The sequence below is a fragment of the Salarias fasciatus genome, chromosome 7, assembly GCF_902148845.1.
Source record: "Salarias fasciatus chromosome 7, fSalaFa1.1, whole genome shotgun sequence".
NCBI classification, from domain to species: Eukaryota; Metazoa; Chordata; class Actinopteri; order Blenniiformes; family Blenniidae; genus Salarias; species Salarias fasciatus.
The window spans coordinates 13,181,819-13,206,720 of record NC_043751.1 but is presented as its reverse complement, the minus strand read 5'-3'; the positions used below and the strand labels follow the sequence as shown (position 1 = coordinate 13,206,720).

Here is a 24,902-nt window from a genome sequence, read left to right as displayed (position 1 = left end):
CCAACTGCTGCCTGTGTCACTCCCTGCTGCAGGCAGCCTCACAGCACTGGCAGCAGATAAGAGAAGGGCCCACAGCGGCTGCAGTTCGAAAGAGAAACACACTGAAGACATCAACTATGTGAAACTATCATTGCAATCATTCGTCAAAGACAGTCTTCGAAATATCTTACTCTATTTAGCACTCTCTTTTTCTCTTACTACAGTCGGGTGCTCCGAAGGGATCAATGTTGCAAACTTGTGATCTGATATCATGTGATCCATGCAGCCATTTCTCTCCAATTTTATTATGACATTTATCTGAAAATAAAACATTTATAATCAACCTTCAAAATGTGACACACTCTCAAACTTCATATTACCAATAAAATATGAGAAGTGTTTCGTCATTAAGGCGTTGAAAATATGGTATATGTTTCATTTACACAATAAAGTATTCTCGTGTGTAGTTTAGAGAAAATGTTTGAGTGTATGTTGACCAAATTGGCCATGGAACTGAAAAGAGTAAATGAAGAGTCAGCAAAATATGACTCAAAAATGAAATTAAAGTGAATTTACCTTTAAAGTATTTCCCTCAAAACTGATTAAACACCCTTAACAATCTTCAGGTTCTCTTTCCAAAATGAGGTTTCTCACCACTTTCTCCAACAATTCCCAATTTATGTTTTACAAGTTCCTGATAACCAGGAGTAACTGAAAAAAATGTCACGAGTATATTTACATTGAAGTTTGGGTTCTTGTAATGGACTTTTTTTTTTTCCAAGGAAGCAACTTTACTCATACTTGAGCACAATAGTATTTACTATACTTTGCTTCTTTCAAATTATAATCTAGGTTTATTCTTATAACAGTAACTCTCTGTTCAGTATCTGCATTTGTTTGAAATTGTGTAATTTGTATGCACTCAGATGGTGAACAGAAGTAGAAACAATTAAATGTTTGCTGTTGACAGTAAAAATAAATGCCAACAAATATAATATAGCATTTCAGGCAGTTTCATTGTGTTTGCTTGTATTTACAATTTTGCAAAATGTGGCAGTAGATGTATTTGTACACATTTCCCATACACTTTCTATAACATGAAACTGAATGACACTTTTTCCTTCAGGGATGTAACATGGTGACTCTGGTCTAATTATCAAAACTCAAAGAAAACACACACAGAGAGAGAGTGTACTAATAATACCCGGCCTCTCTGTATCTGCTGTCCCATCAGGCCTGTGGAGAAACAAAGCCTATAATGAACTCATTAGTCTCAGTCACGACCCGCGGCTCCGCCTGACGGGGCACCATGTGCCGCGTTAAGCTGTCGCTTTAAGACCGATTTCCCCCCATTGTTCAGCAGTCGTGAGCAGGAAGAGGGAAACGAAAGCAGAGAGACCGAGGGGGGCCCGACGTATTTAAACACGATGCTGCCGCTGTCGCCGCCGCACAATAATACCCGCTGCAGCCGCGGCTTCACGAGGAGGAGCGCGTCTGCCAGAAAGACGCACTTTACGCACGGGCGCGCGACCTTCTGATCGCAATCGGAGCTGTTCCATAACCCGCCGAGAGCTTGATGAAAGAAAACAAAAAAATTGATGCGAAGACTTGGAGGAGATGGAAGTGTCAGGGCGCGCTGCTGCCTCAGGAAACGGTGACAGTGTCCTCCATCAGCGCTCAGCCTAACACTTCTCGCCTTGCGGCCATTTCGACTGGACTCCGGAGGATCGGCGGGAGCAGGTGCAGCCCGCCTCACAGGTACCGCGGCCGGCTGCGGACTCCCATCTGCCTCCAGCTGGACAGCGCCTTTCGACAATGACATCCACGATCGAGAGGAAGACACTGGAGGCCAACGAGTGAGTGCATTCAAAAAAATATATATATACGCTATTAAAGTGACAGTCGAACGTTCCGTGTTAAAGCTGTTGTTATTTAATATTGCAAATCTTCATCTGGAAGTTGGAGAATATTCTGTCACCCAGTTTCGTGTAAAAGGGACAATATGTGCCTCTCTGCTCTATCAGCTTCAGTATAACTTCATGACAGCCTTCATAAGTGCGTGTTGAGGCTGTATGGAGTCTGCGAGGTGCAAGCAGGGTTCACAATTATAATTAATTACACTTTTCTCCAGAGTTTTCACATCACACATGGACATCCTCCATCTGATGGCTCCCTCAGGTGGACAGGAACAAAATACAATTTGCTCAGAGAAGATACAGTACTGTGAGGGAGTACTTTTAAAAAAAACCGTGTTTAAGAGGATATAGTTTTTTAAAATCACTCAATAACACCGGTATTTGGTGTGACCTCCTTTTGCCTTCAAAGCAGTATCAATTCTCCTCGGCACACTGACATACTGATTTTAAAGGAACCTCCACTAAAATTAGTTATTTTCAAACATTTTGGAGAACTAAGTGGAGATACAGTCTGGTTCACAACCTTTCGTCTCTTCACATAAATCCACATATTTATGTTCACATCAGAGTTAAGTGATGGCCACACTATTGCTTCAAAGGACTCTTATTCTTTGTAACACTATAGGTGATTGTTTGGAGTTGTTTTCCCTCTCCTAAAGAATAAATTTAGTTTGGATGAAACAGTAAAAATGCTTCTATAGACATTAAATACTAAAGTGTGTAAATCTTTGCTTAAATAACTTGAAGAAAAAAGTTGGATGAAACGTCACCGGCTTGGTTTTCTAACGCTCTCTCCTCCTCTCCAGGGAGCCGGTGGACGAGGTCCTCCAGATGCCGCCGTCTCTGCTGACGTGCGGCGGCTGTCAGCAGAGCATCGGGGACAGGTTCTTCCTGAAGGCCATTGAGCAGTACTGGCACGAGGACTGCCTGAGCTGCGACCTGTGCGGCTGCCGCCTCGGTGAGGTGGGCCGCCGCCTCTACTACAAGCTGGGGAGAAAGTTATGCCGGAGGGATTACCTCAGGTCGGTCCGCTGACGTAATGTCCGAACACTGAGTGTCGATGATGACGTATTCACATTTTTAAGTTATGTATAAATACAAAGTAAGATAAAAAAAAAGTAAGATGTTGTCGGTCTCTGTTCCACTCAGGCTGTTTGGGCAGGACGGCCTGTGCGCTTCCTGTGAGAAGAGGATCCGGGCGTTCGAGATGACGATGCGCGTGCGGGACAAAGTTTACCATCTGGAGTGCTTCAAGTGCGCCTCTTGCCAGAAGCACTTCTGCGTGGGCGACCGCTACCTTCTCATCAACTCTGACATTGTGTGCGAGCAGGACATCTTCGACTGGACCAAGCTCAACAGCAGCAGTATAGTTTAGAAGAGTCTCTCTGTCCCACGTGATGAGGCTGCCTTTCCCTCTGGCTTTATCGTGGAACTGACGTTCATATGGAATCGTTTTAATACAAAAAGGGAAGTTACTTCTCTTCTGGGGACGAGCCGAGACTGCACCAGCAATAACACACCTTCGTATCAGAGGGAGCAAACAAAACTTCATCTCAAACATGCAATACTAGTTATTTCTGATACACTGGAGTTTTTACATTTTTAGCATTGAACAAATTTATAATTTTTTTGTCACATTTGTTGTAGTCGAACACTGTTGCAGCATCTCAGTCTACTATGAGACATGAAAGTGATCTATAACTTATTTTTATAGATATGTAATCGCTTCATATTTTGCTAATCATGTTGAAAATGGGAACTTTTCCTTCAAATGTGAGCTATACACCAGTTTTTATTTCTTCATGACTTTAATATGCAAACGTATTTGTTTGCCAGCAAAATGTCATCTTAGAATGTTTGATTGATGTGCTGCATTCAAAGCTACCACTGGTTACTTTTAATGCCTCATTATACACTATAGCACAAATCTGAAGAAAATCACTGAGAAACTACAGGCATTGGAATTAAACCTTATGAGGTTTTCATGAATAGGAAGCAAAACCCATTTGAAGAGTCAGGATCAGACTGATTTCTCTGCATTGACGTGCTGCAGAGGCAGAGTCTCCTAGTGGTAGAGAGGAACCATGCAATAATTATCTCACTGACTTTTTAAAAGTTTTCAGCATCTCTTTTGTAAATTGTAAGCAACTTACTGGATGTACACCCAACATTTTGGATATGGACTGGTCAGTTTATTTAATAAATAACACATTTTGAAATGTTCTGTGATGTCTTTTTGTTATTCACAAAGAATAATTTATACTTCCTGGATGCTTTTTATTTAGAAGGTCACATTGGTTGTGTTTGAATGTAAAAGATTCCAATTCATGATTCAGTTCTCCTTTTTTCTTCGTTGTTCGGTATTCAAAGATCACACAGAGTGCTTGAAAAATAGATGATGGTGTGCCCTTTGAAAGAGCAGCAGACAGATTCAACCTGCATCTTGGTAGTCATTACAACACACAGCAACAAAAAGTGAAATAACAGAAAAAACAGTCTGAAACTGAAACTAAGAGTTCTACAAACCGGCATGATGTCCCTCTTCCGTCTTGATGGAACATAGAGGAGTAATAATTGACTCACACCACGTTAATCTTTTCTCCTCCACAAACAGACAGCCACACATCCAGATTCACCCCACGGCCTCATTTTAAAGTCATCATCTACCCTGCGAGACATGCCATCAGAGGAAAACACAGAGAAGAAAAAACAGAGAGAAGATGCAGAACTGGGCTGTCTGGGACAGAGTGAAATGACTTGCTCCTGAAGGATTTAGGATTACACTAAAAACAGTCACAGAAAGTTAACTACTTTGTATTTGTGTTGCTTGAATCCTGATAAATCCAATAGAATTATCATTTAAGATTAATTATATTCTTTATAGTCTCACTTCTAAACATCGTAAAATTGCTAGAAATTTCTTTTTGAACGACGAGTGCGACTAAAATTACCAGATAATACAGCCTCAGCATGCATCAGAGTGAGACATCAACACAAGGCCCGGTCACGATTTGGATTTTAGCCACAAGAGGTCGCTAAAGCATGGATATGTTCTAACTTTTGATAGAAGAGGCATCTCTTTGAAGAAGCCATTTTTTTGGCTGTTGTTAACTGTCTTTAGAGATGTCACTCTCAGTTCTCTTTTTCTGGACACCCAGCAGAGTTCTGTTACATTTTTCAGCTTCAGTGTGAATAACTGAGACGGGGGCTGCTCCTGTGTGTTTATCCAGGAATGAAAATGTCTGAACACACTATAATAGCAAACAATTTACAACCGAGACCAGTTTAAGCACAGAATCTGCAGGATGACTGTCTGAGATCATCCTGCTCAAAGAGATACTTGTGGTAAACTCAAGTTTTCCCACAGTACAGAAAGAAATATGCGGAGTCTGCACACAGAGGGACGCCGGGCCGACGCTCATATGAAGAATCGCCCTTGTGGCATTAAGCAATGCTGGAAGAATGGCAGCATGGAAAATAAAACAAGTTTGCTCTCTATTTAGCATCAGGCTTATATGTGTAATTAAGAGCTTGGCAGCAAATAAATAAACAATTTAGTCTGCAATCACAAGACAGTTAATCCAGAGTTTTCACAAATACATTCAGTACTATCATTTGCAAATGTAACCACACCTTTTTGTCCTTTTCTTCTTGCCGCGCAGTGCTTACTGAAGCAACCGAATGTCCTGAGCTACAAGCCCTGTGAGACAAAGATGGAAAACACATCCTGCAGGACAAAAGCAGCCCACCAGGGGGTTCAGTCCAGTCACCTCCATGATACTGCAAAGTATAAAGACTATGGGAGAAGTGACAGATTTCTGCTAACATTGGTCTGGAGACAGTCAAATTTAGCTCACACAGTTTAAAAAGGAATTCAGGCATTTTTAAGTGCAGGAAATGTAAACATTTTAAGAACACACTTCTAGTTCTTCACATTGAAAGAATAGGAATATTCCAGTTATTTCCTGGTTTGGTGTAATGGAGCTGCGCGTGGCCCCGGAATTAAAATGAGCTTGAGTGGGAGTCAAATGGTGTGAAAGTACACACACATTATTTCAGTCTGTTTAAGATAATCAACGATGAATCCAGTATTATAGATCAACGTCTATAAATCAAAATCAACATATCTTTCAACAACTTCCCCTTCAAGCCTTTTAAGCTGAATTCCTCATTAACAAACACCCAAAAGCAGAAATACTCTACATCTAGGTGCTCGAACATTAAATCCTCCGAAGGAGTTTTTTTCTTTAAACTTCTACAAAACTTTGATTGCGAGACCAGGAGCCTCAAAGCAGAACACCGAGTTAAAAACTGTGTTGTATTCTTAATGTGCTGCTTGGAAGAGTTCACAGGGTTTAATAAGTTGTAGACCTGAGCAGCAGGCAGGTCTCATCGTCAGAGCCTTCACACACACACACACACACACACACACACACACACACACACACACACACACACACACACACGCAGCACACTGGCCTACAGAGACGCTCGGCATCGGCCAAGCGGCCTGCGTTCCATCGGCCCCTTCTCCTCTGTTGCCCCGCAGGCTGAGCTTTGCCAGAGCACCGCGCCGACTTGCTCAGCAGCCTCAGCAGGACTCAATAAAGCCCTGTACCGCTTGTGTCATCTTTACCAGCTGTACACAAGGCCGGGAGTGTAGGGCCGTGTTTGTGTGCCGAGGGAGGCCTGTTTCATCTCCAGTGCCCATGTCACAGCAGTCCTGTATGGGCAAACCTAAAAACATCCAGCTGTGCGCGCATGAAAACCAAGGAGACTTTCTGAGGATGAAACCGCAGCGGCTCGCAGCTTGTTTTTATCAAACGGCTCGCCCCACCGAAGCAACCGCCGCACACTCACTTCACTTCAGTGCAGTGTGCTGCTCGGACAGCAGATGGCAGTTCTCGTCCAGGTAGATGTATTTTGGGCAATGCGTGGAGGGAGAAGGAATAAGAAACACACACACACTCTGTGTGAGTGTGTTTGTGTGAAATAACTGACAGGCAGATTAGTAGAAAGCTGGTTTTCATATGGCTGCCAGTTCACGAGGAGATTAATTAGAAGTGAGCTGAAAAGTGACGAGTCATACCGAAAGCGCCGTGGACGTGACTGAGGGTTCAACGACACCTACAAAGGAAGATGTGGTCGGACAATTATCTGCAGCACTGTGGTGATTAATCAAAGTGCGGCCTGTCAATGTCAAGCCCATCCGGGAAAAAAAATGAGTCAAGTGCTATTGATCATGCCCGCCTTGGGTTTCACTTGCACTCACACTTTATCAGATGGAGCTAATTGGGAACATATTCAGTCTGAGGTCCTGAGAGATGCGTCTGTCAGGAGTCACATTCCTGTTCCGATTCTCTGATAGCCCGTAGCGCCTGCAGTCTGGACGCAGGCAGGCAGTGGGAGTCGAGTGCTGAGGTGGGGGTATGGCAGCACATTCAGATCTGGATAGGTGAGTAATAAGCGTGCATCCTCCAACTCTCAGTGGGCTTGTCCCTCTGACTGGATTAAATATGTGCTCGGGATTTATTGGGTAGAAAACCTCTGGGGTCCCCAAAACAACTCCACAACGGAGCTGCCTCCACTTTGACTTCTCTCCCACCTTATATTTTTTCCTTTTTTACCTCACACAATCTCCTTCACTTATTCTCATCTCCCTTCACATCCATTTTTCCTCTGTAGTTTTTTAGGGCTTTCAAGCTTTCCTCCCTTTCATTGTTCTCTCAGCCAGCCATGTGTACAGATGTGTGAGGTGACACACTGTGATTATTATGATGCTTACTGCTTTGGCTTGCCAAGAGGGAGCGCTGGGGGACTGCAGCACAGGGGTGCGATGAGTCTTCACATCAACTTATTCAACAACAGTCGTTACTCCAGAGGAAACCATCTTTGAGCAGCGTTTTATTTTTGCAAATCAAATGGTTAAGATTTTGAGGGATTTTGCACAGGGTATATAGGAAATAAAGTCAAATAAAACAAAAGGTCATAAAATAAGATACAGCGAGAGCATACTTGTCATTTAATAAATTTTCTGAGAAATTTGATGAATATTATTTAATCAGTTTTTCTTATTTCAATCTGTAAAATAAAACCATAAAAAGAAACCCGATATTCAAAGATAAACTAGAAGCAGTTGTCTTTTTTTTTTAAAGAATACATTTGTTGTTTTTGTATTTTTTGGGGGGGGTAGTCCAAAAATGTAATGATAGATGGCACACTGAGCGATTTCTTTTTTATTTGACATATTTGTTGCTTGCATAAATTCATCTCCAGTCAATATAAAGTTAAAAAAAATCCTCCTTGCAGAGCAACCAGTCTCCTTTTTTAATTTTCCGCAAAAAGTTAAATTAATTTTGTTTTCAGCCACCGCTAAGAATAACCAGCTAAAGTTGCCACTGCAGTCAAACTGAAGCAATCAGACTCCACAGATTATCTGTTTATGCTGCACTGAACAAAATGACCATGATCCTCCACTCCACTGGCCTTGCGCCATATTCAGATATTTTATTCAGTAAATTACAACGCATGGGGGTCATTTGTAACTACTATCTAAAGCTCCACTCTCATCTTTGGTTCATTAAAGAAGAATTGTGGCATTTTTGAAATAATGTATGATAACACATTCATAATACATTTTCAAAAGGTTAAGAATCAATTACTTCATTTGTTGAATTATATTGTGGTGGTTGAAATTTTTATGTTAATTTATTATTAGCGAAATAACACAAAATAACACAAAAAGGTCTTTGTACATAAAAAAAAAGTCAAGTCAAGAAACTGTCTTCAGTTCCATTATTAAGATGTTACTTCTTTTAAGGTTTAGTTAATCTTAAATGCTGAAACCTGAAAAAAATAGTTAATCTGACTTCCTCCTCGATTTCACTGTAATCAATAATCCCCACCTCATGTCACTTTTTAGAAAATACAGTATAAATGACCAGTAACTCTCTCCTCTTCCCTCATACTCAATGATATAATGGCTTGTTAGTCTTCACTACTCTGACTTCTCCTGCTGTTAAAATGTAAATTTTCTTTACTGTAAACCTCATTATTTGTACTGACGTGACTGATTTTTCCCACATTGTCGATTTGAAGTTTTATTGTGTCCCGAAATTCTGTTGATCTGGAAAAAAACACGCGATGGAAGGATAGTCGATCTGATTTTAGTCAATCTGCTGTAAGTTTTTTCTTCTTCTTCTCATTTTAAACATGCGTTTCTTTCATCCCCACATGCTGAGCAGGGTTTCTGGCTTCTGATAAACCAGCTATATGTTGCACAAGAGGCTCGTTCAAAGATCTGTGTCGAACATGCGGAGAGAAAACGCGGCGCTGCTGGAAGGAGCAAGCAGCAAAATTATGAAGCAATAAATGTAGCTGCAGGTTGAAACCGCATAATGTGGATTAGAAGGCACAGCCACAAGAATTAGGTGCTTTATAACTGCAAAACCACCGAGTCCTTTTCATGGATGAATGGTTGAGAAATTGAACAAACATGACAGATGAAAACATTCTTGAGGGTTTCGGTATGACCATGAGTGAGTAGATACTGTGTTACAGGTCAAAGGTGAACTTCGGTCTGAGGTGCAAGCGGAGAGAAGGGATCATTATGAATAGGGAAGCCGTCGAGTAAAGCAGAAAAATCACTTTCATAACTAAGAATCGTCTATAACTTTGGTGATTTATTCTTCTCTACATGCGAATACCCCACTATTCTCTCAGTTATTAACATTTAAGAGATTTATTGGTGCTATTTTTTTTTTTTCGTGCGGTCTAGTACCAGCATTTTCTCGTTAAACACAACACCTTTCTGCATGCATCTTATTCACACACAATTCGGAACGGATGAGCTGTTGCGCCACACATCGTAGGGACGCCCATAAGTTCAGATTTGCAAGCACTAAAGAGGAGTTCCTGGTACGAATCTAAATCTGACACGCACCACTTCCTCCTCCTCCTCATTCTCATCAAACATCAGTGAAAACTCGGACTGTTACCAGGAAGCAGACCGTGTCAATGCGTTTTTCCGTCAAGCAATCAGGAATGGAGACTCCAATTAAGGCGGTGGAAAACGGTGGCTACTGCCTGAAATTAAAAAACAAAAAAAGGGAAAAAAAAAAAATCAATGCAGATGTGCAGGTAAGTGACCATGCTGCAGACCTTTGCTGTGCCGCACGGGCCTCGGCACAATTTCCGTCTCTAATAGGACTTCCCACGCAATGCCTGCTTCCAATCACTGCAAACAGGCCGGCACGCTGGCAGGATGGTGGACCACGGAGGGAGAAATTATGAAGAAAACCAGTTGTGCATGATTCCTAAGATGTATACTCTTGCGTTTTGTATTGCTTTTGTCAATGGTGACAGAATATTATGTTATATTAAACACGAAAACAGCAACTGACAGCAAGATTTGTGTATCATGTTTATGCTGCAGCTGGTTGGCTTTCAGCCGTTTTAGTGATTACCCAAAACAAGTTCCAATAGTGGAGGTAGTTGCTGAGAGAGCTTTCTCAAACAAAAAAGGTGAGCAGGACTCCTTCAAACTTTATCAGTATCAGTTTATTATATTATTAGATAAATTGGAGGAGCTTACCCCAATAATGAATTCCAGTTTGTCTTTCAGCTGTTGTGTTCCGGGTCGCGCAGTGAATCCTGTGATCTGCATGTTTTATTTCTCTTTAGCATCTCCTTCCTGACTAAACTCTTCATATTCACACCCAGAACAAACCTCCAAAGTGTTGCTCCATTCATAGTGGGCTGCTGTCGGACGGCGTACAGCGAGCAGCTGAGGGCTGAGGACCTGGTCCAGTGACTGACAGTGGTGACCTCTCAGCAAACTTCCCGTTACACGACTGTTTTCCTAACCTCTAGGCCTCCACTGCTTCCCCGCTCCACAATCGTTGATAATCACTCAAAACATTTGGACGATGAATCGTGAAAAGGTTAACGGTTTGTGATTTTAAATTGTGAATGCGAACTGCACTTTTTAAAAACAACAAATTCTTCTACTTGTGTGTAGAGAGAATAAAAATAATACATGCAATCCCTCAACAAAAAATCTGTTGAATGAATACCCTACAGTTGAATCTTCAACAATATTTGCAGTTATTGTGAAGAAAATGGAGAAGCAAATCACAGAGTTTCCTGGACAGATGTAAAATAAAACAAAAACAAAGCAAAGAAAAAAAATGATTCAGTTAAATAGATGGCCACACATACTGTATTTTCCATTCCTGGCATTCATCTGTGAAGATATATTAAATTCTAAGAGCCAAAAGGCTGGAGTGGCTCATGCTGATCCCACCCACCTCAACAGAATATTTGAGCCTCATCGATTTTCTACACCTGCTGTTCTACATCTTGTCCTAATGCTTGAATGCTGGCACGGCCATCCCTGGTTAAAAACTTCTGTATTCCCTTGGATTACGCTGCCGGAGCCGCTTCACCTGGAACCAATCTGTAACACAATCAAAGTGTCCTCACATGAAGGCTCAGTTTCTTTCTTTTCTCGTCAGCTTCTCTCCACACTTGCTCCTCTTTCTTTTCTCTCGTAGCGCCAACAGATAATTCTGGGGTGGGAGAAGAAACGGCTCAAAAATAAAGAATAAGTCAGGAAAGATTATGCAAATTTATATGAAACAGTTTACTGGTGCTCTGCTTTTTTTGCAGACAACTGAGTGGTGGCTTTGTCTAAAAATAAGCAGGCTGTAATAAACACTAAGAGCCTCGCTTGTTGAGAAATTGAGAGCGCTGATGTGAAAATTGAGGAGATGAAATTAAATAAATGGGTAAATAACTTGTGCTCACCATTCAAGTATCATTTACAAACCAATAGTTGCATCACAGTGAATTACAGTGAGTTACAATTTCTTTCTTCTAGGGCCGTGCCTGGTTCCTCATTATTTGATTACAGTCGTCAAAGACCTGATTGCAGCGTCTGAATGAGTCGACGCTCACGGTTTGGTCTGCTTTCTGCTCATCAGTCATCTCTTTCAGCTTCGGCGTGTTCGGGATCGCAGGGTGATTAAACTCTAATAGCAGCCTTTTGAGAAGTCCAGGGGGATTTACTCCTGAGTCAACATGCCAGACCCCATTTCCTCCTCACTCACTGCTAACTCTCAACACTCCAGCAGCTCCAGACCCGTGGATCTCCACATGGAACTTGTATAGATTGAGGAAACCTTGGAAGTGACCTCACATAATGCCTTAAATACACACGTAGAAGCGTGCCAATAATTGTCTCATTTCAGCCAAATTAAGTAATCAAATTTGTCGTCGTTACAGCAACTGAAAATGGAATGACTGCAATGATTTCAACAATTTAACAAAAACTTCATTTTGGATGCTTTCCCTTTTTTTAAATATTAGAGTGTGGAGTAAAGTGCTTGAAAAAAAAGCTCTTAATGACAATATTTAGCTGATTATAAGCGAGCTGATGAATAAGCACTTTACATCCTGATTTTTTAAGCACAATGAACAAAATGATTTAATTTGGAAAAATCTGTGGTCTGTTTACCTTCTAATGAAGCACATAAATCTACATTGATACTTGTGTTTACAAGTTTGCTGATTGATACTTTCCTTTTATTTATATATTGTTGTACAAATTGCAGTAATTTCTTAGGGAATGATTTATATTATACAGTTGTCTTGCATCACAGCGAGTGTCTTATACTGTCAGCTCCAACTGTGAAGTATCTTGTCGTATTGTAAATGATCCTGCTGTGCCATATCACGTGATGCGGTCGTATAGCGTCGACTCGTGTTGTGCTGTCTTGCATTGTCATATGTTCTAACTAGTTGTGTCATGTGATGTATTTGTTGTACTTTTTGTTGTCATGTCATATTGTGTCATGCTGTATATCGTCATGACATATTTTGCCTCGTTGCATCTTTCGCTGCATCTCTTCAGTTCTGCACTGGTCGTCTGTTGCCCTGTGATGGATTGTGGATCATCTGGGCTTCATGTTAAGCAATGAAAGTGGATATTTTGCCAGTTATGCTTGTCAGTGTCACAACAGACCCACAAACCTCTCTGAGAAAAAGGATGACATTGAGATATATTGAAACTGATAATCCTCATCACCGATCAAGTCACTGACGTAGGATTTATTACACTGCCAGATGTTCTCATATACTTTCCCCGAATGCAGAGTTCATCACCAACAAGTTTTCGCTCCCATATAAATAAATCTTACTTTAAATCATATAAAAATTAAATATTTGTGGGAACAGGATGGACAAAAATGACTTAAGATGGTGCTTTCCCAAGCTGGAGATGAAGATTCAGACGCCTGCCACAGTGCGAACATTTCAGACATCTTGTTTTCCAACTTCCCACGAACAACAACACAGCGTCCGTTATCAAGCATTCTGTGGCCCGGCTCAGACAATGTGTGCTGGTGCTCCATGTGACTTTAATTGAGTGATTAGATGTAATTCAATAAGCAATCGAAGGGCAGCGCGCGTGAGTTTGAGGCGTAAAGCAAAAGAGCACTGGTGAGTGGCTCCTTTGTCCCAAACCCTCCATTGCTGCTGCTACCTTTCAGGCTGGATCACGCGGCCTGATCGGCCTCTGGCCAGCACCCCTGGGAGGACCAGTCCAATTGTCTCGGACGCAATTTCGAGAACTACGCAGCTCACAGGTTTTGAGCTCGCCATGTGTCTTGTGTTTGCCACGTGAGTCACCACTTTTAGATGGTGATCAATCGTACAGAAACACCCTACAACATTGTCTTTGCACACAATTTTCCACAAACGCCTTTGATGTGATGCATCAGGAATGTTTGCAATCACTTAAACCATTGAATGTCAGACAGAGGCCAAGAGTTAGTCCAAAGGTACAATCAATGTGAGGGTTTTCAACAAAGACTCCAACTTAGAAAGCAGTGGGGAAATTGTGAAATGAATTGTGACTCAACTTTTGCGAGCTTGAAACACTACCCATGCATGTGGACCCACTCCTCTAACATCCACGCAGCTGTTTACTGTCAATCTGTCCCTGCTCATGCAAATTTGGCAGAAAATGCCTGGCATTATAATAGAGAAAATTAAAACGTCCCATTCCAAAAGCTTTACTCTGATGCAGTGAAAAAATTCCATAAATTATCTCAAGTCTGCTAATCCTCAGAGTAAATCAAAGCCCTCGTAGCGGCTGAAGTCTGTAAAATATGATCTGCTGCTAAACCAAAGGGACATGCGCCCTCAGTGGGATTAGGAAGTCAAGACTGGTTATAAAATATAAAAACAAAATCTTAATTGTAAATCCAGGATTGTAGACATGTCAGAAAATTCAAGCCACCGTTTAAAAAATAAACTTGTGGAAGCAATCTTGGCAACCGACTGTGTGTGGACAAGTGTATTATCCAACATGTGTCTTTAATGCATGATCATTCTACACGCCAACTGTCATATTGTTAAAGATAGACTGCGCCCTCTTGAATTGTGCCCAGAAGGCCCGAAGGTTTACAGGAATGTTCTGCTGCAGAAAGCAGGGGTCTGTGAGGGAGCCAAAGGTCTAACCCTCAAGTATGGAGTCAAACTTTGTTACTGTAATTGTGACAGACTCCTGAATGCGACGATGACTCCTCCAGCTGCCTCAGATCAATCAGGTTTGATGGCACTCAGATGTTGGTATATTATTCACATGTCTTCCTTTGCAATAGGGTGCTAAACGAAATGTGAATTATTTATATCCATAGATTGGCATGTCAGATGATTCATAGAGCTGAAAGTGTGTCTTTCTGACAGTGAACAAATAAACTAACAAAAACAGGATAAGGTACTTAAAAAATCAATTCATGTACAGGGAGAAGATGCAAATTTGACAAAGGAAGGCCTCATCAACCAGCAGCTTCAAGCCGGGGACATTGCTTTCTGGAAAACAAAAGTGCTTACCACTTATCAGCATGCAAGAGAGACACTATGACAAATAAATAAAAATAAGATTCAATATGTAATTCTGTGAGATTTTCTCAGATCTTCAACCACTGAAGAAGAAGTATAATCCCAGAGCACACAATAGAAAGAGTTATGTATTGCTTAAAGCAAGTGAACGGATGTGGCGGTACTGGAATGGGGACACAGGCCAGACTGTGAACTAACATTTTCTTGTGGTGGTTCAGTGGAGGCGAGCAGGACTCCGAGTTTCTGCAGCTGCTTGAAAGAGGACAAGGCAGTTGTTTAACAAGTGTCCTCCCAAACTGAGTGGAAGGAGCATGACTCTGATTAGACGCCATGTGAAAGAGCCTCTTTCTTGTCCAAATGAGAACATTCCTGACAATTAGGAGGATGAGTACAGCTCTGTTTGGATCTCGATGGCCGACCTTGTCCGTTGGGTCATTGACTACCTGAGAGTCTGAAATGCAAAGCGACCATGTGACGAGGTACTGTAGATTTGAAGTTGATATATCAACCAAGTGGAGGAAGTGAATCGGATTATTAATCATTTAAGATTATAGAAAAATAATACAGTATTCACCCACTCTTAATTTCCATCTCATATGTTAGTGACTGTCAGCGCTCATGTGTATTTTCTCTCGGTACTCTGGTTTACTCCCACTGTCAAAAAATGTGAGGTTTATTCATGACCTCAACTTGCCCATCGGTATGAATATGAGTGTGTAGCTATCTGTGTCTCTGTTTGCTCTAGGATGGTTCAGGGTGTACCTGCCTTCACCCAAAGTCAACCGGGATCGGCTCCAGCGCCCCGGGACCCTCGACAGAATGCGGTGGTACAAACGAAGGATGGACGTTAAAGGAGCAGCACTGAGATGAAACAGACAGGACTGCTTCTACATGAAGATATTTGGATTTCTATCTTTTGCCAATGTGGCATCCAGAGTTTATAGATCAGTCGCAGGACCATCCAGAGCATTGCAGTGCAGAGCAAGAACAACAGCAACAACAACACAAACAAACAAATAAATCCAAAATGTGGCACAAGACGAGAGAGGCAGTGTGAGTAGTGGAAACTACTCCCAAACTTTCTGTGGGAGCAAAATAGGTTTAGTCAAAGAAACCAGATAGCAGAGATTTTACGAACACCGAGGAAAAAAAAAAAATCTAAAAGTAATTTGCATGTTATGAGGTCAGGTCATTCTGCCAGCTGAGTATCAATTCATCTAATTTTATCCCCCGATTAAAAAGTTAAATTGCTGATATACAAACTGACATATTGTCAAAAATGACATATTGTCCATCAAACATTTTTATTCAAACCAACTAGTACTGGAAGGATCGCTGATATTTTGCACAGATATTTGTAGTTTTTTTGGTATTTTTCAATCTTACTTGAAATGTCCAATAATCATATTTCAGACATTCTGACAGCTCCTGGATGAGTTGCTGTATTTGTTATAATGGAGCATCATTGGGCAACCAGCTGTCTATTTCATTTATAAACTTTATTTCCTGTACAAACGTTCTTTAATTTAACCAACAGTGTAATTATCAGTGTGAGAATCTTAGTTTTCTGAAAACTGGCTTTGAGCTGATATCGGTACGGGCTAACAAAGCTCTACTGTGGCTTTAGCATCGTTGGTGATCGGCGGCGATAACGACCGGGTCACTGCTCTTTACGTCCTTTCTTGAACAAGAACAGGAGGGGGGGTCGATTACCAACCCACTCACCCACATTGTCTTTCTGTTCGACTCCCTTTAAAGTGAGCTTTCTATTGGATTAACATTGGCCCGAGGGGGAGAGTGGGGAAAGGTAACCTGAAGAGAGGCGAAATGGGGGTCGGCCAACTGTTTCAAGTGAAAGTGGAATTTCGGGCATCTGTGTTTGTTTGTAATTGGGTATGTTTGGGGCTGAGTGTAACATCCTGAAAAGCCTTAGGGGTAGGGCAGAGGTTAGTCATCATAGCCGCAGTGTGCCCTCTGCTCAGGCTGAAAAACCCCAGGTTGACTTCTGCTGCTGCTGAACTTTGGGGACCTTTAGTTTTTTAAGGCATTATCAACTGGTCCGAAATGCGATTTTTCTGTTCTGTGAGTCTGTGCCCCGACTCCTCCAACCCTTTGCATGGAGTCGGGGCCTGATGGGTGTGAAGATGTCAGCACAGCATCACTAGGAGAGATAAAAGGAGCAAACAGGTTTCTGATGACAGCTTCTCTCCTCACCTCCTCACACAGATTTGATTTTCTGGAGCCATTATGCATCTTGCCGAGCCCTGCCAAGCTTTTCTCATATACTGGCAAGCAGAAATTGGACAACATGCTGTCTGCGCAATATGGTAAAATTTACATGACTGTGATTTGAAATCAGATACATTTGATTTTTTGCCAATTTCAAAATTTCAAACCGTGTTTTGAAGCAAAACAGAGAAAGTAGATCACAGGAGTTGCTGATGTATCAGTGCACTCCAAACACTGACACAGGATAGCGCGGCACACCAGGAACAAACTCCTGCGGTCCGGCTCTGAACCTCCTTGGGTGAAAGGTTACTGCTGTGACAGTGCGGGCTCATCAGAGGGTCTCTCTTTACCCCAAAAGCAAAACACCCGAGGGTAGAATGGTGGGCTTGTCTGGCCACCCCGGCCCGACTCCCCAGGATCCTGGCAGGGAGTCAGAGAACCCAGGATCAGGGCTCCCCCCTGCAAAAATACAGACGGGGTCGTGGGTCATCTGGGGAGCTCACACAAGGCTTTCATCCCATAGAAGCTCATTTCGGGGGAATGTGGCTCTTTTTCCATCTAGATAGGAGTCCTCCTTGAGCTCTGTGTGGCTGTGCTGAACCCTGGATCGACAGATCCCTCAGACCCATTTGTTTTGCTTAGGTCCGACGTCTCTGCGCACATCTATTTGCCTGCTCCAGACACTGCTGTGGGAAGATCAGGCCGGGTCAGCACACACTTGGTGTTCTGTTACAATCCAAACATCGAGTAGAACTGTATCAAAAAGGCAGACAGAAAAGGACCTGGGTGTAAAAATAATGCCATATTTTTAGCTGTTACCTTGCATGATCTTGGGATGACGGCATGAGCTGACTGCAAAATCATAGATTAGAACAACAACAAACAAAAAGCATGAAAATAATCTTGTGCAAAAAATGATGAGCAAATCAACAAATCGTGAAGAGGAAGACTGTAGTACCTCACAGGGGAGCGCAGTCTTCTGTGTATTTGTTTTGGATGAGCGACTTCAAAATGTTGCAAAGTTTTGATGAGTGAATCTTGCAACTGCGCATCAGGTCCTTGTATCTTTTTTGCATTGCCTGATTAAGTTGATTCAAAATGAAATGTTTTGACACAGCAGGGATGGTTGAGAGCGTATGAACTCTCTATATTGTGAAAATAAAGCAGCTGCATTCCAAATGAATGTCCCTGTGTCCCTGTATGTGAGTGTGTGTGCTCTCCTGTTCTCCTGCCCGTTGTTGGGCAGAACAAAATGGAAAATATAGGAAGTTTTCACTCGCTGCTCCATAAGTTTGGTTAGGTTAGTGTTTGAGTGTCTGTGTTGGATCAGGGTAAGGAGCCGGGTTACACGGTCGATCGGTAGTCAGCATGCAGCCATGTGTCTGTGTGAAGCATAACTAACATCACCAAGATGGGACTGAATGATGCTGATGAGCTTTCTGTTCTTACTTTTGCTTCAAGTATCTTGGCATCCATTGATCTGATCCTCTGTCCTGGGCTCTTTAAACCAGGTATTTCATCAAACTGAGAACAGTAAGAACAGCATCTGAAGTCACTGGATCACCACTATTACTTCTGTATATCGCTCTCTGCAGTAAGAAGGCACCAGGACAGAAATCGCCGAGTATCCTCCCGCAGGAAAGAGGATGCTGCACAATAAGCAAGATTCCCAGGGCTGCCCTGGGGGAAGTGGCTTTTCCGGCTAATTGCTGCCGTAGCAGAGGGGGCATTGTGTGGGTGCCTGGGTCCGACCCTGGCTCCACAGGCAGAGCTTAAGAGCCAGATGATCTGCAGTGTTCATGGAACCCCTTCTGATGAGCAGGAACAATCCTGTTAAAGGATGCACAGTGAAACAGACTCCTGGAAAGAGACCGAAGTCTTTAATTCAGATCTCAGATCCTGTAATCCCTGAATCTGTTGACTGGCATCATTGTGCTATGAAGAGATCCGATTCTTACAAGAGAGACTGTTCACTACCAACACTGCAACAACTAATCATCTGCTAACTAACAGAAAATGGTCCAGAAGATGTTAAAATTGGTCATTATGAGGACAGTTAATATTTTCACAGTCATGATTCCTCTTTCAGAATGCATGACTGCTATGTGTGTGTGTGTGTGTAATCTCTATTAAAGTGTTTCTTGTCTGAACAATCAGCATGCAGCTTTATCTTTAACATCATTAGAATAAAAATTCTTCATCACTGCAGGAATAATTAAGATACTCCACAGTAAAGTTCCTAATAATAAGGTTTGTTCACTTGGTAACACAGTTCTGCTTTATTGCACGTTAATAACACGTCTCTCTACTACAACGACTCCCAATCTTTTTTCTTCAACCTGAAAAAAAAAAAGGCAAAAGCTATTTCCAAGTCTGCTCTAGATTCTAGTAGAGATATTTCTGACAACTGCTCAAAAAATTTAAGACAAATTGACCAGCGTAAAACAGGAAAAGTATCATAAATCAGGCATAATTCAGCATATTCAATAAAGTACTCAAGCATCGTTCCAAAACTGCTCAGGGTATTTAGAAGCCCTTTGAACCCTTCAGCTGCTATCGTAAACACATCAAAATTTAAATCCTGAATCAGAAGCAACTTTTTTATAGCAACCTGGTGCAGTTAGACTATTTCTGTATCCTTTAACTTCAACTATCTTAGTGACAATATCGACTAAAGTGCAAATGTTTGATCTGAACGTGATGGCACATTGCTTCACAATATTCAGTTCGAAATGAGAAAATTAGACAAATCACATTATCTGAACTTTAAACGTGCCAACGCTGGTAATGAAGGTATAGCAGGAAGTGAGATAGTAGCTGAATTGTTATTTGATCACTTGTTCATGCATGAATGAGTTCAGATGTGGCCCAGAGTTGACGGAGAGGTGAGAGTTGTTTTTTTGGACCGAGCTGAAGGTTCTCTGTCATACGAGAAGAAGAGAACGTGGTCATATGGATGGATAAAAAAATATTGTGGCTTCAAAACATCAAAATCCTATTGCAGAGATATCAAAAGTATTCCAAAAATGGAAAACAATCCAGTGGACTGAGGAGAACAAAAAAATGATAACACAACCATTTCTGACAACAGACCAGGCCGGGACCTCTCCCCAGAACGCAGATATACTGTATGTATATTCAGTGATCAAAATGAGACCTGAAAATTATAACCTCAAGGCATTTAAGATGTTTGACAAGTGTGATGAGGGAACAGGAGCAGCAGCAACACAATCTTTGTGTATTTACCCAAATGAATCAAATCTTCCCGGATGAGATTTCGCCCTGCAGCAGCACAATGGTCCATAACATAAGGCTAAAACAACAGGACCGTTTTCCAGGGTAAAGAGGTGAAACATCTTAAAGTCTGATTGAGCTGCACTACACTTACTGAAAGACCAGGCTGGAGGCAGAGAGATTAAAGCAGGGGAAGCGAGGAGGACGGCAGTGGAAAACCTGGGAGACACACATGTAAAAGATAGAATGGAACGGTTCATCATGATTGTTTGACTGAATGATTAATATAAATGTGGTGTTTCTGTCTTTTTAAAAAAAAACCAGGCAAATAAATATAAAACAGCAGTCAGTATAAAGACTATTAGAATGATTAAAACTGATGCAAAGGGGTGGAAATGACCGAAAAGTCAATTCATCAACAACATTTCTGAAATGCAGAGAAAGAATGTTTATAATATTGGAAGTAAGAAAGTAAAAATTGTTTAGCACTTGTTAATTTACTGCGAACTAGGCTCAATAAATAACATTGATGCTAAATACCTTAAGGTTCTCAATCTTTCTTCCCACCAATGAAATAAATATCCTGAAGATCATTGTGATATCATTAAATATCCTGATAGCTTTGATCATTTTTGCCATAAAACAAATTAGCAGTCCATCCCTTGGATTCAGTCACATGTAGGAGATGAAGAAGTATTTCATCACTAATACTTAACGTTAATTTTCCCTTTTCCTCCAAATAAAAAAAGTTGTGATTTAAGGCTGAAATCAAACAATTTGTTTTATTACTGACTTAAATTTATTGTACTCAATTTAGTCTTTTTTTTATTTATAGATCTTAAAAATAGCTGAGATAATTACTCCAGTTTCACTGCCAAAACCTGGAAACACCCCCTGTACTTCTTCTGACAAAAATCAAAGAATAAAAGAAGTCATCTGGTGTGCTTTAAATTCTCCAGACAATTCACGAGCAGCGAACAGCTGCTTTTTCTGCTGAATGACAAATCACTTCATACTCTAAATGTTTCACACCTACTCATTCATCAACTACAGTAATTGTTCCTGTAGGTTGGAAAGCTGAGATCAAAAATGCATTAGTCTCCGGGCCTTCTCCCGCTGTGCGGATCTACGTATATCATGTGTTGATGGCTGCGGCGATGATGGATGGAAGTTCACTCCTCTCATGGGTTAACGATTCATGGCTACGGCCCGATATAGAGCTGAGAGATGAAGGCAGCACAGCATCCCCTCTGTCTGCCCCGACTTGGTCCTGTTTATTGAATTAAACATCAGTACAACCGCTGCCTCTTTTTTCTCTCCCCTCATCACTGCTTAATTTGATCAGAGAATCTGCTGATGCAGTGTGTGCCTGCTTCATGTGAAACCAATTTTCAAAAATCTGGTGTCCCCTTTTTTTTTTTTTTTTTTTTACAGGCAGACACACACAGACACACGTAACACAGAAAAATATACGTCCAAACGGTGCGGTGACTACCATTCATCAGATACAGAGAGAGCACTTTAAAGATCTGAGCAAGAAGCAGCAGCTCCAGGCCTCGTACGCAGGTGAAAATGTGCTCCGCTCCACTCGCAAAATCCACTCAAGCACAATATGCGCCATTTAAAAGAGTGTGTATGCGTTCCACATGCAGATACGTGACATCATGACCAGGTCTTATGTTGCTCTGGGGTCAGATTAAAGTCATTCCAGCATTTATTTTGGTACAATTATCGAGTTACGCTTTATATTCAAATTTAAAAGAGAAATATTCAATAACCCCTCATGAGTAAGCATAGGCAACAGTGACAAAGAAAAGGTTTTGACGAGGAGGAAACCCGAGGGGCGGGCACCAGGAGGTCTGCCTCGACCGGCTAGAACACACAGGACAGAAGACACAAATCAATAAACAACTCCAATACTGCAGAGGCAGAAAGTACAACGCTAAGCTCCACAATCAGAGATACCTGCAGAGAGGAAGAAGCTCAGACACACACACACACACACACACACACACACACACACACACACACACACACACACACACACACACACACAAGTTGAAGACATGAAATGGCGCCTCGGAACGCTGCATAGGGTCTCCCACAAGTCTAAACAACGGCAGCTTAACAGTGCATTTATGCAGCAGGGAATTGGTAAAGTTTCCAGTTGGGGAAGTCCCGCGTCCTAGTGGGGGATGTTCACATGATAACAAGAAGGGGCCGTCAAGGTTTTCCCCATGAAAATCTGGAGACGGCAAGTAACGGCTTCATCGCCGACTGAGGCCAAAACACGGATGAAATGAGGCTGGTAGCCGACGAAGCCTCCACAAGTATGGACTTACAATTGCTTGAGGGAACTAAGGGTGTTTTAACTGTAACAGTCATAAAGTTTGTTTATCGTGGAGGACATCATTAAGAAACTCTGCTTCTCATGGAGATGCTCAGAGCCGTTGTATCGGGTGACGTCCCACGTCCCCACTTCAACAGCATTCAGATGGATTTTTCCCCGTTGGGAAGTTGGACATTTCAGTGTCCCAGTTACACATGAACGCAGAAAAAAAGGTTAATGTTCACTGGAGCCTGCCCCACTGATAACCTTTATTCAGTAGAAAATCACAACCAATTTGTCGATTGCAAAAACTCCTCACAGGCCAAGTCCAAACAAGGCGAAGCATATCAACTCAACTGCACAAGAATGCAATTGTTTTTGATATTTTTGTTTCAGTCAAACTAAAAAGTTCCACAAACATTCAACAAGACATTCTTCACTTTTATAAAATGGCTCCAGCATAGACAGCTCTGTGTGTTAATATATTACTGACATTTGTTCAGAAGTAAAATCACTGCAGTGATTTCCACCATAATTCCTAACAGGTAAAGTTCTTCTCAAAGAAAAGTCAAAAGTCAGTGACAATTTTTTTCAGTTAAAATAATGTACAATTCAACACACCAGCTTTACACATTGAAAAATGAAAACTCGTAGAATTTGAAAATGCTAAATAATTAGAAAAGCGATAAGTGCATGATAACTATTTAAAAACAATTTATTAAAAGTCAGATTTTTAGACATGAATTTATTTTTAAGTGTCATAGACAAAACCGCTAAATATAAAGGTTATAGCAGCTGCAGAGTAGATATGAAGACATGCCAAATTTATCCAATTAATTACAAGAAGGGTTGTGTGTATGTTTTTGGCCTTTGGATCCCAACAATAAATAAAGGGCCCCAAAGCTGGTTAGAGTTCTGTAGGTGTGAGTAGAGGACTCAGCCTCCACACTCCATGTTTCTCATCATCATTTCTTGTCACAATTAATATGTGACAAACATCTAAAGAGGATTTTCAATTGATTTCAATCTATGCATTTTGATTATCAAACAAGCAGAAATTAATATTTAATGTTTATTTTACTTATTTTTGAAGTGGCATCCTTCCAATGTAACAGTAATTCAAACTTTTAAATAGATATAAAATAGAGGACAGTGTTGCTGCAATGTTTACTGCGGTCGACCACAGAGGAGACGCCGCCTCAGACTTACAGAGAGAAGACTGACATGGTGAGATTTGGCCAGCAGTGGACCTGAGTTTCAGCTAGTTTATGAATTCACAACATTCCTCCAGACACTAAAAAGACCTGGGCTTCACAGGAAATGCGTGTAAGTGAAGCTCAAATCTCAGCTGAGTTATTCACTCACTGATGTGACATGTACCTGCTAAATGAGCCAGTGAGTCATCAGAAACTAAATTAAAACGACAGTCATCGCTCCACAACTTGTCAGTGCTTCATAAAATGTTCCCATGCGGCACAACAACAGTACAGAAGTTTCATAAGGCTGCATATTTCCCATCACTCATGCACGACTTTCCCACATCCAAACTTAACATGGCAGAGACATGGCAGTGTAACCTACAGCATTAACTTCTCCTTGGCCCGGACCGGCTCACCACGCCTCTCGTCCCTATAGCCGGAGGAGCTTTCAGGGATCCTGCTGCTGATACACACGAGGCCTGGGCCAACATAAACCCCAGAGGCTCTGAGAAGCTGCAGCGGAGCAGAGCCCTCGCCGGTGAATACCTGGGACATGGCTCCCCCCCTGGAACCCAAACAGACAATTCACCATTTAGTGGAAACCTCTCAGAGAGAATATGGTGCAGTGGCGATGCATATCTGTGACAGCTGAGACTTCAGCCTGCGGCAGTGGAGTGGTTTATATTAAGGGAGGCTTGCATATACATTGTGTTAAAGGAGCCGTTCGGTTTAGCCGCTTTCAGCTTTTAGTGGAGAAATGATATTGGCTTGATTACATTTATTTGGATTTATTTCTAATTGCTGCTGTGACATTTAGTGTTCAAAGAAATTGGATCATTCAATTTTACTTCTTTCTTGTTAAAAAAAAAAAAAAAAAGGTTTATTTACATCCAGTGCATTTGCTGTGCAGGCACCCTCAGTTTAACATTCAGCAAAAATTATTTTTGCAGAAAAGAAGAAAAAGAAAAACTTTAAAATTATCACTTTATTTTGTTCAGAAAAATTCTAAAACCCACTTCTGCCCCCTTTAATTGTGAAATGACTAAGACAGACTGCAGCATAAACAAGCTGTCAGCTTCACATCTGACATGTTTACCTAGTCATCAAGAT

General features: G+C 41.5%; 1 protein-coding gene across 1 annotated transcript; it reads left to right on the top strand.

Moving 5' to 3' along the window:
- Positions 1–1,335: 1,335 nt before the first annotated feature.
- Positions 1,336–4,119, top strand: LOC115392499 (rhombotin-2). Its single transcript, XM_030097145.1, has 3 exons — positions 1,336–1,835; positions 2,702–2,917; positions 3,045–4,119. Exons 1-3 carry the CDS (start codon positions 1,795–1,797, stop codon positions 3,268–3,270), a joined length of 483 nt encoding a protein of 160 aa, XP_029953005.1. The 5' UTR covers positions 1,336–1,794; the 3' UTR covers positions 3,271–4,119.
- The last annotated feature ends 20,783 nt before the right edge of the window (positions 4,120–24,902 follow it).

Excerpts from the sequence above, each read along its gene's own strand:
- LOC115392499 (XM_030097145.1), top strand. The coding sequence starts at position 1,795 with ATGACATCCACGATCGAGAGGAAGACACTGGAGGCCAACGA. Across the intron at positions 1,836-2,701 it reads AAGACACTGGAGGCCAACGA|GGAGCCGGTGGACGAGGTCC; the intron begins GTGAGTGCATTC and ends CCTCCTCTCCAG. Across the intron at positions 2,918-3,044 it reads TGCCGGAGGGATTACCTCAG|GCTGTTTGGGCAGGACGGCC; the intron begins GTCGGTCCGCTG and ends TGTTCCACTCAG.